This window comes from Chroicocephalus ridibundus, chromosome 4 (genome assembly GCF_963924245.1).
Source record: "Chroicocephalus ridibundus chromosome 4, bChrRid1.1, whole genome shotgun sequence".
In the NCBI taxonomy this organism is placed as follows: domain Eukaryota; kingdom Metazoa; phylum Chordata; class Aves; order Charadriiformes; family Laridae; genus Chroicocephalus; species Chroicocephalus ridibundus.
In genome coordinates this window covers 16227020-16240927 of record NC_086287.1, presented here as the reverse complement: position 1 = coordinate 16240927, position 13908 = coordinate 16227020, and the positions used below count along the sequence as shown (strand labels likewise).

Below are 13908 nucleotides of genomic sequence, written 5' to 3'. Positions count from 1 at the left end.
ACTGGAGACCATGGAAAACTAATGGAATAGGACAGGCACAAACTAACATATGTCCATTTGTGGTAAACAAGTCACATAGTAAGCAGAAATACAGGAAGATACTACTGCTTTTTCCTCTTTCTTTCTCTTGGTCTTCTCTTTGTTTCTTCTGCAATCCGATTAAAGACTATCTTTGTGTCAAATTACACGCATTTGGTATAGTTAAAGAGGGAAAAAATCATTTGAATCATAGAAACCCAGAAGCAGAAGGTGTAAATCAAAGATTGAACTTTAAAAATTATTAACTGTCTTGTACACAGAATATTACTTATTTTTCTGGAATGCAGCATGGAAATATAAGAAGCTGCCATTTAAACAGTGACAGATGGAAAACAGTAAGAAACCACACAAATAAAATCTAAAAAAATCATTAACTATGTCATCAAAGCAGGGCGGAACAAGATTAGAATGTGTTCCAGGAGCATTAGTGTTTGACCTCAATCACTTCTAAAACAGAGGGAAAGATCATAATTTTTATAATGTAAGAACTGTAACCCATAAAATGGTAACAATCTCATGTAAATTTAAATATTTACAGCATAGTTACTGGCATCTAATTAATTCACTGCAGACAAAAAAAAGAGGTCAAATGAATCACACAACTGCTACTTTTGCTATGATTTTCTTATTTAGTATTTAGTTCCCATTTCATGCAAGTTCCACTAGAATGTACTCTAAACACAACAAAGAAGGAATGCTAGAAACATAGTGAAGCATTTGAAAGACTATTTAAGACTCTCCAGATACTAGAAAAATAGACAGCAAAATAAAAATATTGCCTGCTTGAAATCCTAACACCACTTTCTGTGAAAACAGGTTCTTTCCTTCTCTTTCTGCATTAAGTCTCTTTTGTGGTATCATTGAAGAATAATCATCTGATTGAACAGATTGGAAAGATCCTCCTGAAAAAGTGTAGCTTCCTATACAGGATTCTTAACTGTGACATACTCATTTTTCAACAAGTTATTAGTTTACCTAAATCAACCAAAATTAATCGATCATGTTAAACTGATTTCACTACTGCTTAAATCAGCTTAGCTTACAGACAATGAATCAAGCTGAACTAATGCAAGACCTCAAACAGGAACAAAAGCATGAACAAAAGGAATGAAACTAATTTTTTCAAGTAAAAAACTAATGTTAAGATCAAAGAAATTCCATCTATGTTTTACCCTTGTAAAGTGGACAATGTCACCTCAGTTTTATATTTCACCAGTAAGAACCAATTGCCTAGAAAGATAATTTTGAAGTTGCACAAATTCACAGCACATTTGCATCCTGCCCTACTCGAACTGTCATGTACATAGGATAAGGTACTGTTTGCAGGTAATGGTATTTGTTCCATCTTTCTCAATCTGGTTTTGTCTTACTGTGTTGCTCTGACTCATGTGATCTATCTGCAGTACAAATCACTGGAGTGTGAATTCAGTAACTGACTTAAAACATTAGGGCTATTCAGTACCAACAGCTTCTATCCAAAACCAACTATTATTAAAATAACTAAAATATTACGATTCGTCATCTAAATAAAAAACCTGCTGTCCCAGTTTGGGCCAGACTGGTCACTGAGATGAACAACAGATGCTCTCCGCACCTCTCTCTTGAAGGAGAGGAGAGAGAGAGAAAGAGACTTATAAGTTCAGAAGAAAACTAAACTACTTTAATAAAAATATTAATAAAATAATAAAAAGAAAATAATGAAATATATTAAGCCACTCCACCACTCACATCAGCACAGGCCAGTCCCCACCTGTCAAAATACATAATACATAGCAGAAGTCTCTTGCATTTCCAAAAGCACCCTAAAAACCACACACTTTCAAGACCATCTTAATTCTTCTTAAAGCAATCTCAAACAAAACCATAAATATATATGAAGTATAAGGCCACCAGAGCCAAATATTTAAAAAGATATCAGATTTGAGTAGCTTGCAAGTAACTCTACAATGGAAAGAGATGAACGGCATTTACAGTGATTCTCAATTTATGTTATAATAAATATATAATTCTTGGATTACACCTTATATTCCAAGCCATGCAGTTTGTGATCATGGAAAATAGATCACAAACTTTTTATTCTCTGCTGAGTTGCCTGCCCTACAGTGTTGCTGAAGGTAGTCATTGGCTTTGAAGTGTACCAGCCAGGTCCAACAGCATGAGTTTTTGCAATTCTGAAAACATCTGCCTGCAGTTAATTTCACAATCTCTCTTAGCACTTTTTCACCATGGTGCCATATTGTGAGTTGGACCAATTACAGGTTCCATTTCATATGAATAGTTTGACATTTCATGTCAATCTACACATAAATGAGTATGAATCCGCAGACTTCAACTGAGCTATTTCAACCCAGTTCAACTGAGGATCTGGCTTTTACTCTTTGTGTTGAGGACGCCCTCAAGGCATAAACAGTAATGTTAGAGTGACAATACTCAAAAACCTCAAGCTATGTGCTTAAGAGACTACCATCAAAACCAACATAATCAAAACACATAATTGCTATTTCTATAATCAAAAATCTCTCAGCAATATAGTGCTTCATTCCAAAACACATCAACAGCTCATCCACACATTTTCAGCATAAACCCCTGAGACTTAAAATATCCTTTTGAGGAAGAGAATACTGAAAACAATGCCTAGGAATGAAGAAACATGCCTCACTCAGTGAAATGTTGAAATAGGTTATATATCTGAAAAAAGTTATCTAGGTAAACACAATTCTGCTGTAGTACAGGGCTTGGATCAAATTATTTCAATGCCCTTTCTATATTCCTGTTATTTTGTTTTTATTATTGTAAGGTATTAGACCTTTGGCTCCACCTGTCTCTTGGTTTACCATTTCTCATGCCTTCAATGGCCCATGTCATTGTGTGGTAAGCCTTCACAAATTGGATGCTCATCCCTTGACACCTCAAATTCTCCAAGTAAAAATGCGGTATGTCCTCAGCAGAATTAATCGCTAACCTCAATCGCTACTGAAGGTGGTCATCTATGTTTGCGTACCAAAAGATGCAAATCTGCCTGTACTCACCCCAGTGGGCAGACACAACCTGAAACACAAGGAAGATGTGCTGAGAAAGTGAGGTTTAGCAGCTGATTCTCACAAGTTCTCTCTCTGCTGAGTTCAGGATCAACTTGTGGATTACTGCAGTTAATATAAATCTGTCCAACTGGGCAGCTGTGTGCTGGGGGAAAAAAAATTGACAGGCACATTAGTCTTCACACCTCAAATTTTGTAATCCATAGAGGTGTGCAATACATTTAGACTGAGAATATGTAACATCCAGTAATACCAGTAACATCCAATTGCATGTCTCTCCTGAGTGTACTTAACTTCATAGAACCCCTGTAAGTCTCATACAAAATGCTGAAATTAATATATTCATTTAGTAAGGGACATCACTTTCTAAGCAGTTTGTCAGGAATCAGCCCTCCAAAACAGAAATGCAAAGTACTATCAACAAAGAAACAGAAATCAACAGAAAGCAAAAAAAATATCAAGAAAAGGTCTGAGAGCTAGATGGAGAGCTGAAGCCACTGACTATGAACAAAGTAACTCTGATGCACAGTTGCTTTTGGGTTGCGCTGAGCTTACTGTGTAGATGTAACAAATGCCCAAAGTGGTGGCACTGTTTTAAAGTGGTTTCAGTTGGTTGCCAGAGTTTTGTTTGTTTCTTCATTAGGGAGAGAGGTTCTGGATAATTGTCAAATCAGAACAACCACCACCTTCAAAGTGCATGGGGAACAGATTTCTGCTAAAGGCCAAAGAGTTGGCAATTGGAGAACTGAAACCTCAAATAAAAGTCTTTCTCACTAAATTAAAAGAGCATCGTAACTAGAGTATGGACAGTAATACTTAAGACATATAAAATATACTGTAATAGAAAAAGCACTTGTTACATTCTTTTGCTTCAGTATGACAAAAGTATTATTTTTTCATATTTAAGTTATTCAGGGTTTGCGGAAGGAAAGAAAAAAAAACTATGAAAAATTACTGACAGTGTTCAGTTCCTAAAACCATGTTTTATGGGGCAAAAATAACTTCATCCTACTGAAGTTCTGCTGTTTGTAATGTAGTTAAGCTTATTTACTTTAGCAATCTAAAAAAAAATATAAAAAATACAAGTATTTTAAAGCACTGGGAAAAAAGGTTGCTCAGATTTAACAGTATTTTGGACGGTTATGCTGCTGCTTTGCACCGGCCTTTCTTTCAATCACAGAAATATATAATTCCTAAATTACAGATCCCCTCCTGCAAGTTACCCATTTGTATATATTGCACAGTCTCTTACTACAGATAAGCATTTCCACAGAGATTGAAGGATACATATTCATTGGACTTGAAGTATCTTCTCCCTCTTTTTTCACTCACCTATTATGTTGTTATCACAATTCATTACTCCATCCCTGCAAAGGCTGAAACAGAAATACATGAAGATGTGATGAGAGCCAGTAAGATCTAGAAGATTAATGTTTTCTGTTTAATAGTGAAGCATGCAGCATGAGTCAACAGAAAATAACTGTAAAAATGTTTGCACTGAACATTAAAACCGTAGATAGTGTACATTGCTTTAACACAAAGAATATTAATTACACTTCAAACTTTTGCTTTCTGCATAACATTACTGAGTTAAAATGCCTGGGCTGACATAAAAATACATACAGGAATACACCACTATACTGCTCCCAAAGACATCAGTGCAGTAAGAATAAACCAAGTCCCATACATAAGTCATTGTTATCTAAAACAAATCCAAGGAGCAATAGCAGCAAAACAAAACAAAACCCTAAACATGCATACATGTATGTTACAGCAAGCTCTGAGTATGTACTCTTAGATGAAAATTCTTAACGCTATTAGAAATGCTCCATTTTCCTCACTATCAGCTTAAAACTCTGCTAAAAAGATACCAACAGTTCTTAAGTTATCCCACAGATGAAGGTAAAGCCCCAGCCTTGAATATAATACAAATGACAAGCTATTGTGACTGCAACAATTTTTTGTACTGAACCGGAGTGACTTTTCCCCAAGCAAAACATAGTAATCGTAGATTGGTAAATTTGCCTTTTCTCAACTGCTCCTAACATGGATCATGATCAAACTATCCATCTGAAAACTTCTCACAAGATCATAAATTTCTTTCTCATTTATAATAAAATGAATATTTAAATTATTTTAGTGGTTTTGACTCACAGCAGGAAACAGTGTTGCAGTTGCTAATTTTTATCCTCGTGCTGTTTCAAACCAACTTTGCTCCAGCAATATGATAGGAATCTGGAATAGTGACCTACAGTGACTATGATCAGAACCAAATGGAACTACAGTTTACAATCAGAACTGGGTGGAGAGAAATCTTATGAAAGCGCAAGTGTAGGGTGCTGCACCTGGGGAGGAATAACCCCATGCACCAGTACAGGTTGGAGGCTGACCTGCTGGAGAGCAGCTCAGTGGAAAGAGACCTGGGAGTCCTGGTGGACAACAGGATGACCATGAGCCAGCAATGTGCCCTTGTGGCCAAAAAGGCCAGTGGCATCCTGGGGTACATCAAGAAGAGTGTGGCCAGCAGGTCGAGGGAGGTCATCCTCCCCCTCTACTCTGCCTTGGTGAGGCCGCACCTGGAGTACTGTGTCCAGTTCTGGGCTCCCCGGTTCAAGAGGGACAGGGAACTGCTGGAGAGGGTGCAGCAGAGAGCTACCAAGATGATTAGGGGACTGGAACACCTCTCTTATGAAGAAAGACTGAGCGACTTGGGTCTCTTCAGTCTGGAAAAAAGACGACTGAGGGGAGATCTTATCAACACTTATAAATACTTCAAGGGTGGGTGTCAGGAGGATGGGGCCAGGCTCTTTTCAGAGGTAATGGGTGCAAACTTGAGCATAGGAAGTTCCACCTAAACATGAGGAGGAAATTCTTTGCTTTGAGGATGACAGAGCACTGGAAGAGGCTGCCCAGAGAAGTGGTGGAGTCTCCGTCTCTGGAGACATTCAAAACCTGCCTGGACGCATTCCTGTGTAACCTGCTCTAGGTGACCCTGCTGTGGCAGGGGGGTTGGACTACATGATCTCCAGAGGTCCCTTCCAACCCCTACCATTCTGTGATTCTGTGATCAGAACCTGTTTCTCAAGATTCAAAATAAAAATTTTAATTTAGTGTATCATAAAGCTTGTAGTATGTGTACCCATCTGCATATGCAGAATGTTACACAGACAGGATCAGGCACAACGTATTTCCCCTGCATGACACAATTCATCAAAGAAACAAGAAACTGCATAGAACTCAACCCAAAACGATACTGAATGCAGGGAAGTGCTGAGCAACATAACACTGTCTGCTCTTGTTTAATTCCAGCCCAAACAGTCCAGTACTTTTATAAAATGGTAGCAGATCTGATAGCAACTCATTGTATGGGAAAAATGTAGCGCTACGGGTTTAATTTCAGGTCCTGTGCTAGTATTTGTAAACCAGATATACTTTAATTAACACATTCACATGAAACATGAGCTGCCAAATCTCAAATCTGAAATCAACAGAAAGATTATTTTGACCTGTAGTCATTTCTAAAAAAATAAATTTGTGGATGATCACATAATTGGTGTGCATTCAGGCATATATCCACCATAGCGCTTAGCATAATTAGTTAAACTAGACCCTTGAGGAGGAGGATCAAAGGAAACAAATCAAAGAATCCACCAGTAGAAGCCCCTTCCCATGACTGCCAGTGTTGTCTGGCACATGCTCTATGAACAAAAATATCCAGGAGGCAGGCAACAGTGCACCCAGACTTTGCACAGTCACATATGCGGAATGGGTTGCCTGGTACTCTCCAGGAAATCTGCCCTAAGGTAAAGATGAGCTCCTCTCACAATTAAGGTACAGATTTATAATAATCAGTACTTATGGACACTAGGCTGCTGAGAAGAGTGAGAATGAACGTATGTTTACTAAGTGCCCCTATTGCAATAAGTGTCTGACAATCTCTTATGTGGCCTTTACAACAAACCAAAGCATTACGCTGGTGTATCACAGACATTATTTGGTCTGTTCTGCCTTTAATTAAGAGCTGTAATAACTGATACAGGCAGCGAGAGCTCAAGAAACTTCAGAAAGACAAGTCTGAAAGCTTGTTTTTTCACAGAAATTGTTGTCCACATTATTTAACCTTCTCCAGGCAGAACTAACTGTTGAAAGAGATGCACCCGGCAGCAGCCAGAAGAGTTAAAACAAGTTTTCTTCTTTAATGTCATTACTATAATGATGCAAATGGAAGAGCAAGAGGACAAGAACAAATGCTAAATGTAAGGAACAGCAACAGAGATGGTTTTATATCTTTAGCTGCATATGACAGTTCTTTGTGTTGTTTCTAAGTTGATAAAGGAGCAATGTGGCTTTGCACTGTTTCTATACTAGTGGAAGACAGACTCTTAATACTTCTTCATAAACGGATTTACAATCTGGTATAAGGAAAGAGAACAGCAATGAAGGTCTAGCTGAACAGACTTGAACAGACTCTCAGGAAGTGTATGGAGTTTGCTGCAGCTCTCCAGATTATGATGGATCTACAAAATTATAGCGGCTTTTTTGCACTTCGTATAGTGGCTACTTTGCACTTCAATATATTGGATTATAAGCACAGCAGCCTGTACCTACATTATAAAGAAGCTCTGTCCAAACATGCATAGAAAACTGATGTAGGTTTATTCAGTATGTTTCATTAAAAAAAATAATATTAAAACAACAACAAAAGCACCAACAAAAAAAAACCAACAGGCTAGCCAGAATGCTTTGACACAGCTCTTGAGAGTCACCATTTAGTCAGGTGAAAAAACAGTTTTGTATCTTACCATTTGCCCAAAGATGTTACAGCATTTTCTCCAGGGGGATAGTCAATTCCTTGAAAATAACATGGGCATTCGTTTCTGGAGTTGAGGAAAAACATGTAACTGATTAACTCAAATTGAAGGAAGAAAAAATTCCCATTGGCTTAATTGCTGTTCAAAGTTCAATTGGTTGTTTTGTTACTTTTGCTCAGGTTTTTTGGTTGGTGGGTGGGGTTTTTGTGGCTTTTTTTGTTTGTTTTTAAAATACAAGACATCTGTCTCAACACTGCCATATAACTCGAGTGCATTCCAAACAAAATCAGTAACAAAGCAGAACCCCTACACAACAATGGACACCTTTGGTTTCTTTTATATGCGAAAACAGACAATATGTAGCAGCTAGCTTTGGTGACGCTGGATGAGTGTCAGTACTATAAAAGCTAGTCTTGATCTTGACATACAACTTCTCTGTAATTCTAAGATCCCACCAAGTTTACAGATGCATAAAATCTACAAGGTTACGTGTTTATTAGCTTTTCACTCTGACTTGCAAATGCACTGGTCTAAAAAAATTGGGAGCATGACTATCAGAATTGCAACTTTACCTACCTCTGCACACATTGTTCAGTCTTGGAATTCAAATACATTCCAGAGGGACAAGCACAGCCTTCAACACAATCACTGCTGCATGTCTCTGGCACAGACAGTGCTTGGCAGGTTCTGCCACAGGTAGATACACAAGTACTGTACTCCTTTGTATCTTCACATGAAAGAGCTGTCCAAATGAAACAAATCTCTCAAATTACAGTGCAAGAGACTCAAGTACCTCCCAACAGTTTTCTGATAAACATCTCTATTCTTTCATTCCCAATCACATTAAATTCCACTAAAATTGCTATCTTGGCACTATGCTGTGTAAACTACACAGACGTAAATCCACAGTAATAACGAGTACAATGAAGTCTGCACAGTTAATCCAGATTTACACTGGGGAAACCAAACAGTTGAAGATTTTTTCCCCTCTAACTCTGAAAATGCTTGGCTCTTGTGCATGGACTTTGAGAAATTGTCCTGGTTTGAGGTCAAACAGAACCAACTTTCTGTTCAGTAATTTTACTTCTTCGCTAGGCCTCCTCTAACTCTGAAATTAACAGCATGTTGTGTCTAAAACGGTTCATTTAGAGTGATAAGACAGTTTGTGCCAAGGAATGGTACGCAGAGAGGCTCTTGATTATACTTATTGCTATAACAACCCAGGTCAGCTAAGTTCATTATTTGCCCCGTTGGAGTGTCAGAAGCGGAGGGGCATAGAGGGGTCCCACCTGCGGGGAGGAGCGGACAGGACAGGTGACCCAAAGTTGACCAACAGGGGTATTCCACCCCATCTGCCCCATGCTTAGTATAAAAGCTGAGGGATCAAAGGGTCAACTCTCTTCCTTCAATGGCTGACGTCTGAGGAAGACCCTGTCTGTTCATCTGCCTTTGATCCCGATCCGTGTGTTCCTGACTCCAACTCTGGAACTCAGTTCCCACCCATCACTGAGTCCAGCCTGGGACTTCCCCAGTGCCTACCAGCAACATCATCCTGGGAGCTTAATACGGTTTTGTATATACTGTATCTATTTCGTTATTTTCCCTTTTATTTTATTACTAATATTTCATTAGTTTAGTTTCTTCTAAACTTGTAAATCTCTTTCTCTCTCTTCCTCCTCTCCATACATGAGAGGCTGGGGAGCAGCATCTGTCACCAGCCATTGGACAATTTGGCCAAAACCACGACAGAAATGCACAGCATTTTAAAGAAAACATTAAAAACAATAAATAAAATGTATGTACTTTGCAGATGTTGCACAATACCATCTTAAGTTTTCTTTTTTTTATATATATATAAATATATATATATTTATCTATATATAGGAGATATATATATCTCCTATAAAGCTCTACTTTAAAAAAAAATCAGAAGTTCTTCAAACACTACAAAGAATCACATAGTTTAAACCCTACAAGCATGACATTTTGAATATATTCTAATAAAATTATACTTGCTTCTAGGGAAGTAAAATAAAATTAAATGGTTTGAATGATTCATTTGGTCATAGTGGACACAATCATTCATGCCATAACGACTGCAAGACAGTCTTTTCAGTTATACATACAGACACCCCATACTTAATCTGGACCAACTTTCCAAAATCCTCTCTATCATGCATTACAACATGGATAATTACATATGTGATGAAAAACTACCAGGTGTAAAATTTTTGAATGTTCCTTCAAAAAAATATTATCAGCCTTGTTTAGGGTTGTTTTATAGGGTTTCCAATTGTACATGAGGGCATTAAGTGTCCTATCAACATCTTTTTGCATCACCAAAAGTTCATATAAATTAAAGAATTTAACATTATCCCTCTCTTCTACTTGTGACACTTTATAGAGTGGATGACTGATGTCACCTTTGGCTATTATCTACACTATCTATATTCTTCCATTCATTTTAAATTAAATATCATCAATACCAATACTATACTCTTATTTCAGCACTCTGTATTTCTGTGTCACTGACAGTAAGAGAATAAGCTAAGAGAGACTACCATTTCTCGTCTCATTCATTTAAAATAAATAAATTTAGTATCTACAAGGAAAAGAACAAATCTATTTATGTGGCTCATGAATAATATCAACATGGGTAGGAAATATGCAAAGACACATAAGAGATAAAGACGTATTTCTAATTCTGTATACATTTGAACTACTTAAAAAAAGTCTTTGCATTGTTTCTTAAGTCAAAAGAACTGAGGAAAGCCAACTATAAAGCAAGAATTCTCTAAAAACACTGGTATTAATTCTGTCTTGACAAAAAAAAGAAACTTGTCCTGGACACAAAAGATCATGGTAGAATTAATCCTCTTCTCGTTTTAAAGATTTATTAGTTTTATTTTCTGATTCTCATTCTAAAGTCCTCAAAGAGTCATTATTTAAGACCAGAAGTGAAAAGCAACTCACCGCAGTCTGGGACACCTCCTCTGAAATCTATTATAACTCCAAATCTTCGGCAATGATGAGCATAATGGGCCAGAGCAGAGCAAAAACAAGTCTGTCCACATTTGCAAGTGTCTCTTCTGCATTGCTCAAAATAGGGAACAGGACTCAAATAGGGGTAGCATGGAGCAAAAAGTTCTTTCGTAAGGATGCTACAAGCTTCTGCTGCATAAGAGGCTGTACAAATAACAGATTAAACACTGTTTCAGTGAGGGAGATCAAAAAGACTAGAAAGCGTCATCTATACAATCTATACATCTATGTAACTGATCATAGTTATATAGTATTGCCATATACATCTTTATCTTTGCTATCTATGCAACTGTAGAGAAAAACCGAAAAGAAGTCAGCTGCTTACAGCGAACTTGGTCTGGGAATGATTTTAAGGTATTCTGAAACTTTATAATATGCAGACAATGCCTACATACAGTTTCTTATTTTTAAATTGATTCATGGATGTGGGTTAGGCAACAGATGCTACACACTACACAGTGCCTTTCATAAATACACAAGATTACATATCCCTTCAGTTTACGTCATTCCCAGTAGCTACTTCAATAGGTCAGTATCTTAAAAATAATCTGTTGCTCATTGTTTCAGTTGCATAAGGTTTCAAACACACCCAGAGCTACTGCTCGGGGTAGCACTATTGCACAGAAGAACACGAGCAGCGTCAAATAGTTACATAAGAAGCTTCAAACACAGCACTCATATGAGTGTCTTAATTCTAAATGCATTAAATAATTGTGCAATAGTAGTAAAAAGAAATAATATGCTGTATTAGCAGACCCAGAAAGAGATAAATTCACATTTCCCACAAAATAAGACAGATGTATAAATGAGGACTTCAAAATTCCTTTTCCAGAATTTCTGACTTCTTGTACAGGCCACTTTTTTCTACATCCATGTCCAAACCCATTACCAAGAATGCAGCTTCTTAGTGCTGCACATTGTATAAATACTCAAAGATAGGATGTCGTTGTAGCAGGAAACTTAATGATTTCCTAGCACTGCTGAAATTATAGACAAAACCTTAATCAATATTTTACCTCTGTATCTTGCCTAAAAGTGCATAGAGTCCAAGACAAGAAGTGGTACGAACTGTGAAACGGATATACCCGATGATGTACAAAGTTCATCATTATTAAAGGATGTCTTAGTGACCATCTTTGCTCCTCATGGCATCAGCCTCTAGCATCTTTCCCCAACTGGATCCTGTCAGCTGAATCTAAAGGCTCATCTAAAGTGCATAAGTATCTTTCTCCTACTCATTCTCCTCCATAGCAGACAATTAAACAAATGTTTCATCTTTTCAGTATTTCCAAAAATGAATACTGCAATACTTTTGAGTCTTCATCTTAACTAGCAGCATTACTAATACTAAACATACTACCAACCTTTAATGGATGTCTAACTTAACACATTGTAACTGCAAACCAGGAATAAAAAGGAGGTATTTCAAGTACCTCTACAAGTATCACAAAACACTTAAACAATATACTACATGATTTATCAGGGGACTGAACACAAAATAATACCTGTAAGCGTTAATTTCTTCAGTGGGTAGGACTGGTTATTACTTTACCTGATCCAACCAGGAAAATCAGCACAGATATAATAAGTAGAAGTGCATTTGTCAATAATGAGTGACCTTCACTGCCCACCTGCCTGCAGATGAATATCACATGGATCCATTTGCGAACTATCATGCACAAGAACGCATGCCGAAGAAGTTTTCCATGTATTTCCAAACAGCTCTGGAGTGCTTTCAGTTACTCCAACTGGAGATCTTTTACAAAACAGAAGTCAGTCACAAAAGATACAGTGAGTTTACAGAGTGGTCTCAGTTCTACCACCCCCTTCAGCAGAGATGACTCATGCTCCCCTTCCACTGTTCCACATTCTCATGCACTCTCCTGTAAAGCACTGTCAACTTAAGTTTCAGGAGTCTTCTCATTTTTCCAGGCAAAGGCCCAGAAATGAAAGAGAAGATGCGCTCTAAGAGCTATTAGATACTTTGTACGGAAGGACAGATCAAAACATACCAAGTTCCATTTTCCCAAGAGAGGAGGAGAGAGCACCATAGTCCTGAAAGCCTGCACTCTCTTATTCATAGTTCTGCCTCCTCTGTAATATCTGATTCATTTTTATCTCTCCTCTACCTATAATTTCCTGTCTGTTCCTGGGTAACTGACTTCCCATGCTTTTAGTCCCTGCAAGAAAGAGTAAGGGACAGAAATCCCGGGGTCCAGAGATAAAACTGCAAAAGCAATTGAATAGATATCCATGAGGCCCAGGTAAGCACAGGAGCAGCAGAAGCTGAAAGGTAGAAAGACATTAATCAAAATAATTGAGGCATATTAATATTGTACAGGGAGAATGATTGAAACCATGCATTTAAATATGGATGGGAAAAGACTGCATTAGCTGTGAGCAGAGGCATTGCAGAAGACAGCACCGTCTATGGCGAGTCTCCCAAATCTTGTGTGGATCAGGTGTTTCTTGTACATGTCAAGATGCTTGCATATTATGGTCTGTGTCACGTCTCAGCACAATTCATATGTTCCTGTAGTTTAAGGGCTTTTTCCACAAATACTCACAACTTCTCACTTATTTAAGAACAAGACCAAAGACTGTCATCAAAAATACACCAAAAAATTTACTTGCTTCAAACAGAGAAATATTTTAAGTAGTTTAACATAAATAATATCTCTTCACTGAGATCCTGTCTATATATTTCCTAGTCTTGTTATAAATGATATTCTGAAAATACTTTTTAATCTTTAAGATAGAAATTGTTAAAAAACCCACTAGAATATTTGTGTGTGTGTGTGTTTTTAAATGGGAACTACTATGAAAAGTTTTCCCATTTTTCTATTAGTTTGGATTTTTAAAATTCCAAGTATTTTGAGAGAAAAGTTCTATTACTTTTTCTTTTCTTGGTCAAAGAAATATTCTGTCATGCTCTAAATTCATGTTCTCTGTCTCCCACTTCCATTAGGCTGCTCGAT

General features: G+C 37.4%; 1 protein-coding gene across 1 annotated transcript in view; it reads right to left on the bottom strand.

The window, feature by feature from the left end:
• OTOG (otogelin) overlaps positions 1–13908 on the bottom strand; it is a 106037-nt gene that overhangs the window by 62652 nt on the left and 29477 nt on the right. Inside the window, exons 18-23 of the mRNA XM_063333791.1 lie at positions 12562–12686; positions 10862–11074; positions 8465–8630; positions 7880–7954; positions 4410–4453; positions 3069–3222 (exon numbers count right to left, since the gene is read on the bottom strand). Of these exons, the coding sequence (XP_063189861.1) occupies positions 3069–3222; positions 4410–4453; positions 7880–7954; positions 8465–8630; positions 10862–11074; positions 12562–12686 (777 nt within the window). The remainder of the gene's footprint in view (positions 1–3068; positions 3223–4409; positions 4454–7879; positions 7955–8464; positions 8631–10861; positions 11075–12561; positions 12687–13908) is intronic.